This window comes from Ips typographus, linkage group LG9 (genome assembly GCF_016097725.1).
Source record: "Ips typographus isolate SLU linkage group LG9, UJ_Ityp_2.0, whole genome shotgun sequence".
In the NCBI taxonomy this organism is placed as follows: Eukaryota; Metazoa; Arthropoda; class Insecta; order Coleoptera; family Curculionidae; genus Ips; species Ips typographus.
Genome location: NC_138430.1, coordinates 2,361,613 through 2,381,178, shown reverse-complemented (window position 1 = coordinate 2,381,178; position 19,566 = coordinate 2,361,613). Strand labels below are relative to the sequence as shown.

At 35.0% G+C, this 19,566-nt stretch overlaps 4 protein-coding genes across 11 annotated transcripts in view; 2 read left to right on the top strand and 2 right to left on the bottom strand.

The window, feature by feature from the left end:
- Neurl4 (neuralized E3 ubiquitin protein ligase 4) overlaps positions 1-7,232 on the top strand; it is a 35,228-nt gene extending 27,996 nt beyond the window's left edge. For both annotated transcript variants that reach the window (XM_081986150.1, XM_081986149.1), the window contains exons 18-22: positions 422-729; positions 2,973-3,158; positions 3,222-3,468; positions 3,520-3,753; positions 6,867-7,232. In XM_081986150.1, the coding sequence (XP_081842276.1) occupies positions 422-729; positions 2,973-3,158; positions 3,222-3,468; positions 3,520-3,753; positions 6,867-7,114 (1,223 nt within the window). In that variant the 3' untranslated portion in view covers positions 7,115-7,232. The remainder of the gene's footprint in view (positions 1-421; positions 730-2,972; positions 3,159-3,221; positions 3,469-3,519; positions 3,754-6,866) is intronic.
- Positions 1-19,566, top strand: part of beta4GalNAcTB (beta1,4-N-acetylgalactosaminyltransferase B) — a 189,204-nt gene that overhangs the window by 41,361 nt on the left and 128,277 nt on the right. The gene's annotated exons all lie outside the window — the stretch shown is intronic.
- On the bottom strand, positions 7,226-13,583 carry Gbeta76C (guanine nucleotide-binding protein subunit beta-2). Its single transcript, XM_081986170.1, has 6 exons — positions 13,424-13,583; positions 11,381-11,660; positions 10,929-11,094; positions 10,105-10,306; positions 9,715-9,931; positions 7,226-7,781 (listed from the first exon to the last, which is right to left on the bottom strand). Exons 1-6 carry the CDS (start codon positions 13,493-13,495, stop codon positions 7,675-7,677), a joined length of 1,044 nt encoding a protein of 347 aa, XP_081842296.1. The 5' UTR covers positions 13,496-13,583; the 3' UTR covers positions 7,226-7,674.
- Lmpt (four and a half LIM domains protein limpet) overlaps positions 15,938-19,566 on the bottom strand; it is a 108,973-nt gene continuing 105,344 nt past the window's right edge. For all 6 annotated transcript variants that reach the window (XM_081986157.1, XM_081986158.1, XM_081986159.1 and 3 more), the window contains 2 exons: positions 18,350-18,553; positions 15,938-16,992 (listed from right to left, as the gene is read on the bottom strand). In XM_081986157.1, the coding sequence (XP_081842283.1) occupies positions 16,852-16,992; positions 18,350-18,553 (345 nt within the window). In that variant the 3' untranslated portion in view covers positions 15,938-16,851. The remainder of the gene's footprint in view (positions 16,993-18,349; positions 18,554-19,566) is intronic.

Below are 19,566 nucleotides of genomic sequence, written 5' to 3'. Positions count from 1 at the left end.
TGAATCTTCAGAAATTTTTTAATTTTCTAATTTATCCTCAACTGTCTAAATACCGTCAGGTTAATAGTACAAAAATGACGTAAAGTGTCATTTGTCAAAAGGTCATTTTGTAAGGGTGCCACGCCCTAAAAAGTGTTAAAGTTGACATTGACACACAAAATTTCCCAGAAAATCGTTCATAACTCGCTTATTTGACACACCCTGCATAAAACCACCATAAAACAGAAGAAAGCTAATAAATGTGGCTGTCACGTGACGTTAAGCAGACAGGACTAAGTTGTACCGTTTGGCCGCTAGAGGTCGTCAAAGTTGACTCTAATTTTTCTTTAACATCTCAAGAACGCCTCAAGTTAGAGGTCTAAAATTTTTACTACAAACGCACCTCGTTGTAAAATGTAACCAACTGTGTTTGATATTTTAGCGAGTCCTGTTCGACCATACGAATTCCACGAAAATCACGGTCGCAACATCGATTTGCAAGCCGAGAGAACTATAGCCAGAAGAGTGGCCTCATATAATCAAGGTCTTGTCCTAGTCACTCCGGCAATGAAAGCAAATAAATCCGTTCAGGTGACCATAGAGCAACTGGACGCCCATTGGCAGTCCTCTATCATTGTTGGAGTGGTTGCCGGTCCTTTGGATAGATTGAGTTTGCCAGTTAACGCGTTGGCTTTGAAAGGCACCTGTTGTGTGGTGGCCAATGATTGGATTTCCATAAATGGCGTCAAGGTAAGCGTTTTAATGCTTTTAAGCATATTTTTGGAATTCTCATTAAATTTCCTATCCAATAACTTGAAAAACACTACAAAGTTTGGTACAGTCAAGGAGAAAGCGGTGTCAAAGCTTGAACTCACAGAAACACAGTTTGAAAGGATAGTCAGAGACAAAATCGTGTGTAAAACCCACTTGGAGTAAGAAAGTTACAGTTTTAAGCACATTTTTGGAATCCTCATTGAATTTCCTATCCAATAAGATGAAAAAACATTACAAAATTTGGTACAGTCAGGGAGAAAGCGGTGTTAAAACTTGAACTCCGGAAACACAGTTTGAGATGACAGTCAGAGACAAAATCGTGTGTAAAACCCTCTTGAAGTAAGCAAATGACAGTTTTAAGCACATTTTGGGAATCCTCATTGAATTTCCTATCCAATAAGATGAAAAAACACTACAAAATTTGGTACAGTCAGGGAGAAAGCGGTGTTAAAACTTGAACTCCGGAAACACAGTTTGAGATGACAGTCAGAGACAAAATCGTGTGTAAAACCCTCTTGGAGTAAGCAAATGACAGTTTTAAGCACATTTTTGGAATCCTCATTGAATTTCCTATCCAATAAGATGAAAAAACACTACAAAATTTGGTACAGTCAGGGAGAAAGCGGTGTTAAAACTTGAACTCCGGAAACACAGTTTGAGATGACAGTCAGAGACAAAATCGTGTGTAAAACCCTCTTGGAGTAAGCAAATGACAGTTTTAAGCACATTTTTGGAATCCTCATTGAATTTCCTATCCAATAAGATGAAAAAACATTACAAAATTTGGTACAGTCAGGGAGAAAGCGGTGTTAAAACTTGAACTCCGGAAACACAGTTTGAGATGACAGTCAGAGACAAAATCGTGTGTAAAACCCTCTTGGAGTAAGCAAATGACAGTTTTAAGCACATTTTTGGAATCCTCATTGAATTTCCTATCCAATAAGATGAAAAAACACTACAAAATTTGGTACAGTCAGGGAGAAAGCGGTGTTAAAACTTGAACTCCGGAAACACAGTTTGAGATGATAGTCAGAGGCAAAATCGTGTGTAAAACCCTCTTGGAGTAAGCAAATGACAGTTTTAAGCACATTTTTGGAATCCTCATTGAATTTCCTATCCAATAAGATGAAAAAACATTACAAAATTTGGTACAGTCAGGGAGAAAGCGGTGTTAAAACTTGAACTCCGGAAACACAGTTTGAGATGATAGTCAGAGGCAAAATCGTGTGTAAAACCCTCTTGGAGTAAGCAAATGACAGTTTTAAGCACATTTTTGGAATCCTCATTGAATTTCCTATCCAATAAGATGAAAAAACACTACAAAATTTGGTACAGTCAGGGAGAAAGCGGTGTTAAAACTTGAACTCCGGAAACACAGTTTGAGATGATAGTCAGAGGCAAAATCGTGTGTAAAACCCTCTTGGAGTAAGCAAATGACAGTTTTAAGCACATTTTTGGAATCCTCATTGAATTTCCTATCCAATAAGATGAAAAAACATTACAAAATTTGGTACAGTCAGGGAGAAAGCGGTGTTAAAACTTGAACTCCGGAAACACAGTTTGAGATGATAGTCAGAGGCAAAATCGTGTGTAAAACCCTCTTGGAGTAAGCAAATGACAGTTTTAAGCACATTTTTGGAATCCTCATTGAATTTCCTATCCAATAAGATGAAAAAACATTACAAAATTTGGTACAGTCAGGGAGAAAGCGGTGTTAAAACTTGAACTCCGGAAACACAGTTTGAGATGACAGTCAGAGACAAAATCGTGTGTAAAACCCTCTTGGAGTAAGCAAATGACAGTTTTAAGCACATTTTTGGAATCCTCATTGAATTTCCTATCCAATAAGATGAAAAAACATTACAAAATTTGGTACAGTCAGGGAGAAAGCGGTGTTAAAACTTGAACTCCCGAAACACAGTTTGAGATGACAGTCAGAGACAAAATCGTGTGTAAAACCCTTTTGGAGTAAGTAAATGGAATCCTCATTGAATTTCCTATCCAATAAGATGAAAAAACATACCAGTCAGGGAGAAAGAGGTGCCAAAGTTTGAACTGAAAAACACAGTATTTCTCTGGTAATTTACCGGTCAAATTTTCCTGGTAAAGTGAAATATTTACTTTACCGTTACCCATCACTAAGTTTTACTAGTTTGGCACAAGACTTGCCAGTGGAAACTCTGCATTTTAAGATTTTCATTATTTTTTTGTTATTTTAGGGCAGATCAAACTACGGTCACGTCCTAAACACACTTGCCGAAGGGGATACAATAGGTGTGATGATTACTGATACGAAATTTTTCAAAATAATAGTGAACGGAGTCGAAGAACAAAGTTTTCCTTGGACTTACTCACCCGGTCAACAACTGTACGCTATTTTTGATTTGTACGGACAATGCCAAAAGGTAATTATTTACCGAAAACAATCTCATTATAAACAAATTTCAGTTTATAATTAATAATTTTAGATTAAAATAGTGAACGAAGAGGTTATTAAACCAGCCGATGAAGAGGTGGTTGGTGTTGGTATGGAGTGTGAAAAGGCTGATTTAGAAGCGTGCGAAAAAGAACGTGCTGACAACAAACTGACACTTCCTCTGCCTAGTACAAGTGTAACAACCTCTAGCGTAGCTATATCACCCACAACCAGTCCATTAGTGTTATGTGCGTTTAAAGAAGAGTGTGATAATTTCAAGAAAAAACTGATCCTACCAGGTGATGGCAAATAAATAAATCATTTACAAAACCAATATAAAAGTGTTGCAGATATTTATTTTTCGTCCAACGAATCTATTTGCTACTGCTCTAATTGTTCTCGTTGGGCTCAAAACGAGCAGAAAGATTCAAAGGAGCCAAAAGATGCTTCACCTCTAGGATGGGTGAGGTATCCCCTGAAAAATTTAACTAGTATTAACACGGATAAGTGGGAGACTGCATTTTATCCTTCGAAAGTAGGAACTGTACGGTGCATTTTGGATCTTGGTCAGCCGTTAACAAAAGGTGAGTTAATTTTTATGAGCATTTGCCACACTGAATTTGCAATAACAAGTAGTTATTCTAGTAAATGTAAAAAGAATGGAACATGGTTTGTATTTTATGTATTTTCAATATCTCTAAACGTTTTCGTCACTTTAGCGATTAACGGCCGTTTACAAAGTTTATTGTAAAATTTCAAAAATGTGTTTGTCTCCAGTTTTAAATTCAACAATTTCTTAGATTAAATTAGCAAGATTACACTTAAAACTACCCAAATTCAAAGTCTTACTAAACTAAACTTTTATTAAAATTGAATTAAGTTTAAGCTATTGGCGTTTCAAGATAAGAAATACTCCCTCTGGTGATAAGTTTTGAAAGCAGTTTCGAGCATTCCAGCTGTCATTTCTCCGTGTGTTTACGTTGATTTTCGTTAGGAATTTAGCACTGCAAACAACTTTCTGAACATTTTAAGACAGTTCCAAACATTCAAAAACATCTCTTGGAACTGCCTATACATTTTTAAACAGTTTCAAGCATTCGAAAACCTTTTTACAACTTTCTGAACATTTTAAGACAGTTCCTACATTCAAAAACATCTCTTAGAATTGTCAGTACATTTTTAAACAGTTCCAAACATTCAAAAACATTTCTTAGAACTGTCTATACATTTTAAGACAGTTCCAAACATTCAAAATTATTCCTTAGAACTATCTATACATTTTTAAACAGTTTCAAGCATTCGAAAACATTTTTACCACTTTCTGAACATTTTAAGCCAGTTCCAAACATTCAAAAACATTTCTTAGAACTGTCTTTACATTTTTAAACAGTTTCAAGCATTTGAAAACATTTTTACCACTTTCTGAACATTTTAAGCCAGTTCCAAACATTCAAAAACATGTCTTAGAACTGCCTATACATTTTTAAACAGTTTCAAGCATTCGAAAACATTTTTACAATTTTCTGAACACTTTAAGGCAGTTCCAAACATTCAAAAACATTTCTTAGAACTGTCTACATTTTTAAACAGTTTCAAACGTTCAAAAACATCTTAGAAGAGAGGGGGAGGATGACAGGATGACAGACAACAGAAATGGGAACTTGACAGTCTAAGCCGAGCTTAGACTGTCATGAGGGTCATCATGTGACATTCCCTTCGATATTTAAAAAACGGTGCCTTGTAGGGAAAATTGCCTAACTTGTGGAACAACGTTGCCAAGTGGCCTGTTCAGTCACGTGACCAAATTTCAGAATTTTCTGTTTCCTCTTTTATTATTACTTTTAGTTTTGTGGTGGGTTGAGTAGAGAGTTTTGACGTGTTTTACCGGTGTCACGTGACACATTCATTGACATCTGCGTCACATCTGTCAACTTCTAATCGATGCGTTGTTTTTTTGAATACCTTAACAGTAAAAAATCTGTTTTTTTTGGTCAGTGAGTTTTGACAGTTATCACGTGACGCAAGGCGTTGTTTTCAACTGACAACTGCCAAATTGTGGACAATGGAGCTGTAAAACACCTTTTTCCAGAGAGATACAAGTATAAGACATGTTGTTATAGCTTCGTAGATATTTGAGTGACTTTTGACGGTTGTGCCGCTTTTTTTGGTGGTCACGTGATTGAAAATATCGTCCGGCAGTGGCAGGCAGCCGTATGGCATCTGTCAAATTTCGAGTTGTAAAACTGTAATATTTCTTTGCAGTACCAAAAAAACAAGCCTGCTCACTTTACGTCTAGTTGAGTGTGACGTTTGACAGTTAGGACGAGTTTGGACATGTTTGTCGTAACGGGACACACACAACTGTCAAATTTTAACCCATCGAGATATCAAAACACCACAGAGTTGATAATCAGCTTTTTTACCTCAGTTGTCTATGGTTTTGACAATTTTCAATACAAAAAAAGAAATATTTCTTGAATACCTTTAAATTTAGGTTTACTGTTTTAAAATGTTCAGAAAGTTCTAAGAAATGTTTTTGAATGTTTGGAACTGTCTTAAAATGTTCAGAAAGTTGTAAAAATGTTTTCGAATGCTTGAAACTGTTTAAAAATGTATAGACAATTCTAAGAGATGTTTTTGAATGTATGGAACTATCTTAAAATGTTCAGAAAGTTGTCAAAATGTTTTCGAATGCTTGAAACTGTTTAAAAATGTTTAGAAAGTTCTAAAAAATGTTTCTGAATGTTTGGAACTGTCTTAAAATGTTCAGAAAGTTGTAAAAAGGTTTTCGAATGCTTGAAACTGTTTAAAAATGTATAGACAGTTCTAAGAGAGGTTTTTGAAAGTAGGAACTGTCTTAAAATGTTCAGAAAGTTGTAAAAATGTTTTCGAATGCTGGAAATTGTTTAAAAATGTATAGACAGTTCTAAGAGATGTTTTTGAATACTTGAAACTGTTTAAAAATGTATAGATAGTTCTAAGAAATGTTTTTGAATGTTTGGAACTGTCTTAAAATGTTCAGAAAGTTGTAAAAATGTTTTCGAATCCTTAAAACTGTTTAAAAATGTATAGACAGTTCTAAGAGATGTTTTTGAATACTTGAAACTGTTTCAAAATGTATAGACAGTTCTAAGAGAGGTTTTTTGAAAGTAGGAACTGTCTTAAAATGTTCAGAAAGTTGTAAAAATGTTTTCGAATGCTGGAAATTGTTTAAAAATGTAGAGACAGTTCTAAGAGATGTTTTTGAATACTTGAAACTGTTTAAAAATGTATAGACAGATCTAAGAGATGTTTTTGAATGTAGGAACTGTCTTAAAATGTTCAGAAAGTTGTAAAAATGTTTTCGAATGCTGGAAACTGTTTAAAAATGTATAGACAGTTCTAAGAGATGTTTTTGAATACTTGACACTGTTTAAAAATGTATAGACAGATCTAAGAGATGTTTTTGAATGTAGGAACTGTCTTAAAATGTTCAGAAAGTTGTAAAAATGTTTTCGAATGCTTGAAACTGTTTAAAAATGTATAGACAGTTCTAAGAGATGTTTTTGAATGTAGGAACTGTCTTAAAATGTTCAGAAAGTTGTAAACTGGTAGGTAAATAACAATTTACATAATTATTGACTGCAAAGTCGATAATAATCTAGCATATTTTCCAATTTTTACATTTCTTGTTGTTATAGCGTAACTTTATTTACAGATCAAGCTTTATGGTGCAATTTTACGGGTCAAAAAGCAGACGACGTGCAAGTCGTATTTTTTCCAATGCTCGCTAATTGCGCAGCCCTTCCGTACAACTATTCCGGTAACAAAAACGTATGCGCAGCTTTTCAGCTCGACGTAAAACCAGGCGCGTACTCAATAAGAAAGGAAAACGATCTGACAGAATGGAGTACAAAAGAAACAGGCGCAATAGTTCTCAACTCACTGCTGCTTCAAATAAAATAAGACAAGTATGTATAGTATTATTATCATTTTTCTGTGATTTATTTTTAATTCTAGTCATATACTATATCAAGATGAAAGGGTGTAATATTTGCTTGTAATGAAAAACGATCACGCAGTACGAAGTTATTTATTATTTTACATAATGTGACCATTACAGGAGGGTTTTTAATGCTAAGTCATTTTGGAATATGTGTTTATAACATTTGAAAGAAAGTTTCTCAGATATTATAAAAAGTACCTTTTTTGAATATTTTTACAGCAATTAAGGTTTGACCAAGTTTTATCCAGCCATTTTCCAGAAGTCACTATACTTTGTATTTATTTTTGTTTTCCTTATAGTTCAATAAACAAAGTTTTATTTTTAAGTATAAAGTACACTATAAAAATATACGCTAATCAAGTATTTGTAGATAACATAAACCTCAAATCTTCTCGAGTTTGACACTACAATACTTTCAATAAATAAGAAAGAAACAATTTTTAATCGCCTTACTTCTTAAACAATTTCATAGTAATACATAGTATAGAAATCAAATTAATCCATTCAGTGCCTGGTTTTCTTAGCCCCAAACTCGTACGTTTTGATCCCAACTGCAGGTAGTAACGGCTATACCATTGGGAGCAACAGAAAGTGAGGTTATTCGGTTTTCGTGACCCGCCATAACACCTGAAATGTATTGAAAGTTAATGAAAAATACAGCATTAAATAGATTTGAGAGAAAATGCCAAGGAGAATTTCAGGAATTTTAGGAGAAAAGTGTGATAAATGCACATCAAAAGCAACAATTCAGGACATTTGACAGTCTTGACATTAAGGAACCCTATCATAACTGTCAAAGCCTATTTACCAGTGACGTGACAGTATCCAATGCCGAATAGATGTGTTTATTTGAAGAATTGTAAGTTGTTAAGTAAGTAAAAAGTTGTAAGTTGCTTTTACCGCACCATGAAGTCAAATTTGACAGTTGGAACGTTAAGGAAGACATTAATACCTTTCTTACGTCACGTGACAGGTGTCATAACTGTCAAAACTCACTCACCAGTAGCTTGAAACTATAAAAATATAAATAGTTCCTTATTTGAAGATGTACACTGTAAGTTGCGTTTAAATCTCTATGGAGCCAAATTTGACAGTTTAAAGAATACTAATACTTTTCTTACGTCACGTGACAGCTGTCAAAACTCACTCACCTAAAGGAACTTAAAAGTATATAATGCCAAATTAATGTGTTGTTTTGAGGAATTGCACTGTAAGTTGTGTTTACAGCTCCATGGAGGAAAATTTGTCAGTTATGACATTAAGGAACATTTTTATATATTTTTTGAATCACGTGTCATCTGTCAAAGCCCATTCACCAGCGTCCTGAAACTGTAAAATTATAAATAGTTGCTTATTTAAGGAATTACACTCTAAGTTGCGTTTAAAACTCCATGGAGGCAAATTTGATAGTAGAGACGTTTAGGAAGGCTTTCCTCTGACATCACGTGACAGCTGTCATAATTAGGCTCGGTTCTACTATAATCTAGCGGATGATTTTAGAAACTTAACCGCCTCCAGATAAATTTAACCAGAACTCCAAAACAATCCTTAATCAGGTTAAAAGAAGTGATTTGTAAAGTTATAAGGTTTAGTTTACACCATTTTTTAGTGGACAATTTAGGAGGCTTAACTACCTCCAGATAGATCTATCTGGAACCCCAAAAATTTTGAGCCAAAATGTCTCAAAAAGGATTTCTAGTGTTTTGTAAAGTTATAAGGCTTAGTTTTCACTATAATTTAAGAGTGACTTTTCTGACACTTGTTGCTACTGCATTGAATTACTCGGTTATTTAGCAACTCACGTCAAAATGACACTGAATTAAAAAGTTAGTCCAAACTGTGAGCTTTCCAAAAATATGGTTAGTGGAATCGATATAGTATACCGTTTCACCGCTAGAGGACGTCAAAGTCACTAAATGAATAGAGTCACTTTTCTGACACCTGTTGCTTTGACCTCGAATTATTCGGTTATTTAGCAATTCACGTCAAAATGACACTGAAGTGGAAAGTTAGTCCAAACTGTGAGCTTTCCAAAAATATGCTAGTGGAAGGGATATAGTGCACCGTTTCACCGCTAGAGAACGTCCAAATTACTGTCTGTCTTAAGTCAACTCCACAGAGTTACGACTAGCAATTTGCGGCGTGATTCATCAAAGAGACATTGTACAGTTTTACTGCACTGTTTATTGAGTTTTGACAGCTGTCAGGTGTCAGGTGACTATAACCCTGTCATTAAACGTCATAGCCAGTTCAGTTTGTTTAAGTGGTCTACGTTTTTTTTTTTAACACACGAATTAAAAAGTTCAAATGACTTAAGAGTTTTAGCTTTGGCAACGTTGATTCAAGCCTTCAGAAAATCTGTCATTTTTTTGGTTTGTGAAAGTTTAAAACGCCAAGATGGCTCGTCCAAAATTCCATTTTGTCTGAATTGATGCAACTTTTCATTATATTTTTGGAATCGACATTACTTGTAGTAAACCATTTTCCCTGATGTAACCTAGACATTTTCCCATTTAATTGACTCAAGATCACAAACGATCAACCTTAGACATTTACTTACCGTTATGAGTAATTTTCAAAGTGTCCCACATGTGAACGTTGTTGTCGTCCGATCCGCAAAACAAAATTCTACCGCTCAGTGAAAGTCCACAAGACGTAAATCCACTTTTTGCATTTGGTGGATTGTACTGAGCGATTTGTTGATCGCTTCTAATATCGAAGAGACGTGCTGTTTTGTCTTCGGAGCCAGTTGCAAAAGCGTATCCACTTGGATGAAACTAAATTAATGGACACAAAGCAGCTTATTAGTGCAATGATAATATAAATAATAAAGATATACAGCGAAAATAGATTTTTTTTAAATAAATAAATTAGGAAACCATGCATTTTCAAAATTTCGGAAATTATTTGACATTTTATGTATATTTTTGGTTGAACAGAAGGTACTTACGCAAACAGAATTAACGTCAGCTGTATGACCAAAAAATGTCTGTTTGGGCTTCATGTCTCTTACATCCCACAATTTACAAGTTTTATCCACGCTTCCGGTAACAAAACTGTTACCATCGGACGATAAAGAAATGGAAACAACGTCACCATTGTGAGATACAATATCGGTCGTTTTACGACCCGTTTCCAAATCCCACTGACATCTGCAAGTATAAAGAAAAGATATATTAACATCAATTGGTACAACACCAAGCGTTGTATTCAAGTTTAGTGTGCATAAATAAATTTAAAACAGCATTAACGAAAGTAACTTAGTAAAGGAAATTTCATGCAGTTTCCAAAAGCAACAATTCAGGCAATGGAATTTTGGAAGAGTGAACAAGTTTTCCACCTGACAGCTGTCAAAACTTGTGAAACAGTGCAGTAAAAGTTCTTAACGTCAGAACTGTCAAATTTGGCTCCTTGGAGCTGTAAACACAATTTACAATGCAATTCCTCAAAGAAACACATTTATTTTTGTCATTTTATACTTTCAGGTCCTTAATGAGCGAGTTTTGACAGATCTCACGTGACGCAAGCAAAATATTAAAGTGTTCCTCAACATCCTAACTGTCAAATTTGGCTTCGTGGATCTGGAAACGCAACTTACAGTGCAATTTCTCCAATTAGCAATTATTTCTAATTTTTAAGTTTGAAGTCACTGGTGAGTGGATTTTGACAGTTATGACAGCTGTCACGTAACGTTTTTAAATCTTCGGGTAATATTCTACACTACAACCACCACAATCTACAGAAAAGTTGACTGAACTTAAAACTTATTCTAACATTTTCATATCTCCCGAGCCAGTGATGATCTTCTGATCGTTCAGAAATCTGCACGAACTTAAAAATCCATCGTATCCAGCCAGTTCCCGTGACATTTTGGCCACTCCCGACGTATCTCGGTTATTTAAATCGTAGACTGTGCACATATTGTCCATACCACCACAGGCTGTGAAATAAAATAGTATATTACTTAACGAACATGCATAATAATAACTGTTACTCACGAAGATAAAGTTTTTTAATCATCGAGTGAGTAATGTGTGGAATACTATACTTTTTCTACGACTGTAATAACTAATCTTATACAACGAAAGTAAACGCACATAATAAATTAAAATATCAGCCAGTTAGTAATGACAATGACTCATTACTTACGGGGTGTATAATCTATACCAAACAGTCGTAAATAAAATATTCTGTTATCAACAAGATTTGAATGTCACGTTACTTACCAACAAAGTTGCCAGATGGCGCGTAGGTTACACTCATTACCCAAGCGGATCTTAATGGAATAATTTGAATTTTATTCCCAGTAAATGTATCCCAAATAATTAGTTTTCCATCCAGAGAACCAGTTACGCAATGTCTGCCATCACCGCTGTAGTGTACGGAATTGACTTTATTCAAATGTCCTTTCATTAGTTTTCTTGTGACCAGTTTGATGGAATGAACGCTAGCCACTTCATTACAGCAGGTTTCAAGTGTAGTGTCTGCGCATTTTTGTTGATCTTCCTATAGAATTAACAATATGACAAGAATCATTCCTGAGCAAATATATCACTTGTAAGGTCATTAAGAACAAATTGTCTCTTAAGGGTTTGGTAGAGAATTAAATTTCCTACAATTTTTGTTCCTTAACATTTCCCTGAATTTTGCCATCAGGCTGAGTTACAGGGAATTGAAGTAAGCAGACATTCAGACACTTATTTACACTCACTAAGCATTTGAGACTAAATTTTAAAGCAAATCTAGCTTTTTGTTTTTCAACGTTACACGGTGCATGGTACAGAAAAAGTATATACAAATTGTGGTACAAATTTTGGACCTCTAACTTGAGGCGTTCCTGAGATATTCAAGAAAAATTTGAATCAACTTTGACGACCTCTAGCGGCCAAACGGTACAACTTAGGCTAGTCCAGTCAACGTCACATGATAACCCCATTCCTTACCTATCTTTAGTTATATGATGTTGTAAGAGAATGTTTCAAATAAGCGAGTTATGGAGAATTTTTTGGAAAAGTGCACGAAACTTTGACAAATTTTGAAATTTTTGGGCCTACTATACTAATAGCAGCTATATTGGATTTTGCTCAATCAAAGTGACCTTTTTTACTACCATTCACTTAAAGCCAAAGACAGCCTTAGACAGTCAAAGACAATTTTCAAATTTCAAAAATTTTCCCAACAAACCAACCAGGGTACCCTTTGTGAGAAAAGTCAGAAATTCAGTTTTTTATTTTTCAAGGTCAAACGGTGCGCTTTACAAAAAGTGTCATATCTAATAAAAGTTGTCTCCTATCGGGGTGTATAACGTGGTAAAAATTTCACATCCCTAACTGAAACCGTTTTCGAGATATCCATTAAAATATCCTAAAAAAAATTAATCAACTTTGACGCCCTCTGGCGGCCAAACCGGAAAACTTAGCCCTGTCCGCTCAACGTCACGTGATAACCCCATTCATTACCTATCTTTAGTTAGATGATGTTTTAAGACGGAATGTTTGAAATAAGGGAGTTATGGATAATTTTCTGGAAAATTGCACAAAAATGTACCTGAAAATTAGTTTTTCTGAGACTGTGTGGATTACTGAATAACCGCCGCCATTTTGGTGCTATTCAATTAAAACTTACGTACGATATATTTCGACCTTGAGAACATGACTCTGCTGTCAAAATGACACCAAATTTGAGAATTTTATCTTGTTTAGGAGTTATGGGTGAAATTGTAACTCTGTAGCTCCACCTAGACTGTCATGAGGGACATCATGTGACATTCCCTTCGATATCTCAAAACCGGTGCCTTGTAGATAAAATTGCCTAACTTGTGAAAAGTTGCCTAATAGCCTGTACAGTCACGTGACCAAATTTCAAAATTCACCTTAAAGGAGATAAAGTTTGTAGCATGGAAATTCATTTATTGGTGTTTTTATTTCAAAAACGATCCGTTTATCAAATAATAAGTAAAACTTAATACAAATTTGTCTTAATTTTAGACGGGGAACAAGATAAAATTTTAAAATTCGGAGTTGAACTTAAAAAAATATCAACTATAAGGCTCAGAAAAAAAAAATTGAAATCATTAAATTATAGTAAAAGCTTAGCAGAATGAAAAATAGAGACAACTTATATTGTAGAGTAAACTAGAACATTTTTTTAGGGCCGGTACTTTCATTCTAGGATAACTTTATACCAAAGATAACTTTTAAAGAAATTATCCTAAGGATAAATTTAACTGGAAGTGAAAGTCCTGGTCTTTAATAATATAATCATCTTACCTGTAATTTGTTGTATAGAGTTTCCAACTCAGTTCTAAGGGCCGCTGTTTCTGGATCAGTTTTTGGACCCATATTTGCTTTTACTTATCGGTTTTTCCGAAACTGGTTTTGTTTTGAAGATTTGCGTGTATTCGAAGATAAGTCGACGTGTAATCCTTATAATTTAATAAATAAGTGACTGGACGCGCGAATCCTTATAAAGTTCTAACCCAGTTTTCGATATTGATTTGCATCAAAGTCGGTCTGTTAATTATACTGTCTATAGTGTTTGTGGAAGTATTGCAAAATTCTTTAAATTGACCAATCAAACTTACAACTTATTGACTTTTAAAGTTTTTTTTTCCCGTGTAAATACAGGGTAATTATGCTTTAATTAAGTTGGGTCTCCTTGAGGGGTAAAAATGTTACACTGCTAATTTAAACCGTTTTCGAGATATTTAGAAAAATGTCTGAAAAACTGTAATCAAGTTTGACGCCCTCTAGCGGCCGAACTAGGCAACTTAGCAGTGCCCGTTCGACATCACATGATAGCCCCATTCATTAGCTACCAACAATCATGTGATGTCATTGCAGAATGTTTTACATAAGCGAAGCGATTATTTGGAAAAGTGCATTGAAATTTTCTCCAAATTAAGGTTTTTCTGGCCTAGGCCTACTATACTAACCGCCGCCATATTGGATTTAAAAGGTGGCCATTTTACCTAATTTTGGGATGGAGAATATAAATAGATAGAATATAAACTAAATAAGGCAGTTGAAGACAATTTTCAAAAATCAAAAATTTTGCAAAAAAAAATTTAATCAAGTTTGACGCCCTCTAGCGGCGGAACTAGACAACTTAGCAGTGCCCGTTCGACATCACGTGATAGCCCCATTCATTAGCTACCAATCATGTGATGTGTCACTGCAGAATGTTTCACATAAGCGAGTTATTCGCGATTATTTGGAAAAGTGAATCGACATTTTCTCCAAGTGAAGATTTGTCTGGCCTACTATACTAAGCGCCGCCATATTGGATTTAAAAGGTGGCCATTTTAACTAATTTTGGGATGGAGAATAGAAATCCGGTGTCCGTTTTGCTGGAACTGTCATTTTGTCACTGATATTGAAATTAGGGCATTTTAGGCAGTTTTCAAGACATGGCAGCCATTAAAAATGACATTTTGACAAATGGCTGTTTAAGTCACAATTCTACCATTAACCTGAACTAAATAAGGCAGTTGAAGACGATTTTCAAAAATGAAAAATTTTGCAATTTAATCAAGTTTGACGCCCTCTAGCGGCCGAACTAGACAACTTAGCAGTGCCCGCTCGACATCACGTGATAGCTCCATTCATTAGCTACCAATCATGTGATGTGTCACTGCAGAATGTTTCACATAAGCGAGTTATTCGCGATTATTTGGAAAAGTGAATCGACATTTTCTCCAAGTGAAGATTTGTCTGGCCTACTATACTAAGCGCCGCCATATTGGATTTAAAAGGTGGCCATTTTAACTAATTTTGGGATGGAGAATAGAAATCCGGTGTCCGTTTTGCTGGAACTGTCATTTTGTCACTGATATTGAAATTAGGGCATTTTAGGCAGTTTTCAAGACATGGCAGCCATTAAAAATGACATTTTGACAAATGGCTGTTTAAGTCACAATTCTACCATTAACCTGAACTAAATAAGGCAGTTGAAGACGATTTTCAAAAATGAAAAATTTTGCAATTTAATCAAGTTTGACGCCCTCTAGCGGCCGAACTAGACAACTTAGCAGTGCCCGCTCGACATCACGTGATAGCTCCATTCATTAGCTACCAATCATGTGATGTGTCACTGCAGAATGTTTTACATAAGCGAGTTATTCGCGATTATTTGGAAAAGTGCATCAACATTTTCTCCAAGTGAAGATTTGTCTGGCCTACTATACTAACCGCCGCCATATTGGATTTAAAAGGTGGCCATTTTAACTAATTTTGCGATGGAGAATATAAATCCAGTGTCCGTTTTGCTGGAACTGTCATTTTGTCCCTGATATTGAAATTAGAGCATTTTAGGCAGTTTTCAACACATGGCAGCCATTAAAAATGACATTTTGACAAATGACTCTTTAGGTCACATTTCTACCATTAACCTGAACTAAATAAGGCAGTTGAAGACGATTTTCAGAAATCTAAAATTTTGCAATTTAATCAAGTTTGACGCCCTCTAGCGGCCGAACTAGGCAACTTAGCAGTGCCCGTTCGACATCACGTGATAGCCCCCTTCATTAGCTACCAACAATCATATGATGTCATTGCAGAATGTTTTACATAAGCGAGGCGATTATTTGGAAAAGTGCATAGAAATTTTCTCCAAATGAAGGTTTTTCTGGCCTACTATACTAACCGCCTTCATATTGGATTTATAATTTTGGGATGGAGAATACAAATCCAGTGTCCGTTTTGCTGTACCTGTCGTCATTTTTGGCAGTTTTCACATAAAACGTTACACTGTAAATTATTAATTGTAAAAAAAAACGAATAAAGTAGAATCTTCCAATAAAAGTTTAATAAGGAATAAAATTTAATAACAGTGTACCTAAAAAGCAAAGCCCATACTTAACTTTTTTAAAAAAAAGCTTAAAAGGATAACATTCCAAAATGTTAACATATTCTAAAATACAGTTAAAACAAAATAACATTGTAATAATTGTTAATGATAACAAATATTATCTTATAGACTTAATTTCAGTGTTTATTTAAAAAAAAACAACTTTACATTAGCACCAGACCACCTTGCTCTAGCTCTACACAACTGACTGTTAAAAAAGTAAAAACAAATAGTTACGACTAACTAAAACAAACCTAAAAGTACTTAATTCCAGTAAATAGTTGTTTTGTTTGTAAAAGGTGGTCATATTTGTATTTGTTAAATTTGAAATAGTTGTTGTAGAATGTTTACCTTCTAACTAAAAATGTTAGCGATTTAATATATTATTATAAAATACTTTTTTTGTCTAGACTTTTTTTTTAAATACAAAAATATGATCACAAGAAAATAGGTATTTTATTATTTTTAAAAGTGATGTGTGTAAACTTGAATAAACGCTTAAAATAATAACGGACATAAAATTCTACCAAAACAAGTTAACTTATCTACTAAAATTTAGTGTCATTTTGAATAAATAGAAATTAGCGTTAGATATGTATATAGTTAGGCGAATATATAGAAAGATCACATTGTATACACCCAAAAGCTGTAAATTATCAAAAAGCGACTAAAATTTTTTTTTTTCAATTTTTTCTGGGTTCTTTTTTAATGTGTGTGTATTTTGTGTGTGTTTATGTGTGCGCGTGTCATATTAATGTTGTGTCATGTGACTTTTAAGTATTAAAGACCGTTTCTGGCCAAATTTTGGCGCTAGTGAAATGGTGTTTTGGCCTCCAATCCAATGACTAAATTACATAAGCTTTTGTTTAGCGCAATCGGGGCAAATGATGTCGTCTTGGTCCGTGATGAAACCGTGACCGACCAAGCTGGTGCGGCAACTAGCGCAGAAGAAACAATCGTTGTGCCAGTGACGGTCCTCGAAGGAAATGAACTGAAAAAAAAAATAAAACAAATCAAGTATTTATATACACTTTTGATGCATCAAACCAGTTTTTTTTAAATAACTCATGAAACATATGCAAGAGACCAAACATGGTGGTTCACTATTTTTTGTCACCCTGTATGCAATTTTTTTGAATTTTTTACTCTACACCACTGGAAAGAGGAGCTCAAGACCGTTTTTTTAAGTGGTTGAACCACTCTGAACTCCCAAAAATAATGGAGTTATAGGGTGTTTAAATTATAAACCACAATTTCAACTAATTTGAAAGTTTTATGCATTAAACCAGTGGTTTCTAAATAACTGGAAAACGGTGAAAGTCAGGAAAAATTTGTAAAAGACCAAAAATGTTCCTAAACAAGTTCTTAACACAGCACCGTAAGTTTGCAGGACCGTGTCTGCTTCCAGTATACAGGGTGCGCAAGAAAAGTATGCTGGCTCACTATTTTTGTCACTCTGTATGCAATTTTTATGATAGAATTTTTTACTTTACACCACTGGAAAGTGGAGCTCAAGACCGTTTTTTTAAGTGGTTGAACCACTCTGAACTCCCAAAAATAATGGAGTTATAGGGTGTTCAAATTTTAAATCACAATTTCAACTAATTTGAAAATTTGATGCATGAAACCAGTTGTTTTTAAATAACTCGAAAACGGCGAAAGTTACGAAAAATATGCAAGAGACCAAAAATGTCCCTAATCAACTTCTTAACACAGAATCGTAAGTTTGCAGGACCGTATTTGCTTCCAGTTTGCAGGGTGTGCAAGAAAATATGGTTGTTTACTATTTGTTGTCACCCTGTATGAAATTTTTATGATAGAATTTTTCACTCTATACCAATATAATATCCAATTTTTTGCACCGATGAGTGTAAAAGTGAATTTAATAACGAAGAAGGTTGAAATGACATTTTCAAGACTATGAACAGGGTACAAACTGGCTTTCATGCTTGATAAGTCTAAAACATGGCTTAGAATCTCAAATTCAGGCTGAAAACAGCGTTAAAACACATAAAAAACAGTCAGATTTAACACTGAGCTGTCTAGAAGTCTATTTAACAGTGACAAAGCTTGAAATGGAATTTTTAAGCCCGTGGAGAATGTAAAAATTGTGTTTTAACTCTGCTAAGTTAAAAACTTGATGAAGATAGTCTTGAAACTCGGTTTTTCAAGCTGAAAGCTGTTTTAAAGCACTAAAAATAAGAAGAGTTCTAAGAAAATGAAAAGCAAAATTCAAAAAATTTAGTCTTCCAGTCAATTTTCCTGAACCTAATGCCACTATCCTGTATTTAAGACTAGAGTATTTTTTGTCTTCAAATAAGCTTAGCATTCCCTAAGTTCTCTCTTACCTTAGTTCCTCCGATTCCGGTGATGGGCTTGTTACAAGCGAAGCATCGTTTGGCAAACAATTCACCGAAACAATCCGCGCAATACGGTTTCTCGTCACGGCTAGTAAAACGTTCCCCAGCAAGGCTTTTTTCGCAATGCGTGCAAGTGAAGCATTCGCGATGCCATGGCTCATTCTTGTAGGTTACTCCTCTACTGGTGATTACCTAAGAAACGAAAAACTGTGTCAAAATTTAAAATTTTCTTCTAAACATTGTTTTTCACACAGGACCAAATTTAGTAAAGCAAACTGTCTGTTGAATGCCAATTACATTGAATATTCCAGAATTTCCTCGAATCCATTGAAGCCATAAACAGCTTGGCTAGTCGTTGTTGTGATACAGTGCAAGTTAGAAGTAAAAAGTGGTGTTTAGTGGAAAAAACGATACATTTGTACCTGCAAGAAGTGGACCGTTGAACGCTTGTAAGTACCCAACAACAAAGCGCAAAAATGGACGAGGGGATAAAACAGCTTATGGAGATGCTGAAGCTAAGGCAAACAAGCCAAGACCGCAAGTTAGAGGAAATGATAGCAAGTTTGACAAATTGAAAGCAAAGTCAAGAGCAGTTTGAGGAGAAGGCAAATCATGGCCCAGTTCCAACAACAGGATGAAAAATTAGATTGGTTGATGAATGAAATGAGGATGTGATTGAAACTTTGGAGCAAAAAGCTGTAACCACCATACGAGAAGTTAGTCCAGGATTTACGAAGAGAAGTTGACAAACTGCAAGAAGAGTCCCTAAAGCCAAACCTGAGGCTGCTGCAGAGGCAAACAGTTGGACATCAAGAGACAAAGCCACTGCCTTGGTTTTGTCCCTTCGAGAAGAAGCCCTGGAAGTTCTGCAAACCATAAACGATAGTCTTACAAGCAGCACTTAGAAGCAGCAGAAGCCAAGAAACCTTGCAGCAGTACTGCTAGTACTAGTTTAGTTTATCTGGCTTACCCAACTGCATCCCAGGACATAAGAGAGCGTTTGTAAAAGGCGTAAAAGATTGTGATACTCAGCAAGCTTTAAGAGTAGCCAGGTGCAAAACATTACATAATGTCCTTGCCTGCGCTTTGGAGTTTGAGGCAGTAAAGCAAGTGTCCCGAGGACAAGAAGCCGAACACCAGAGCACAGGAATCGATATTCAAGCCCCAGGCCATTCAAGAACCCGACTGGAGACCTTACGAAAGGA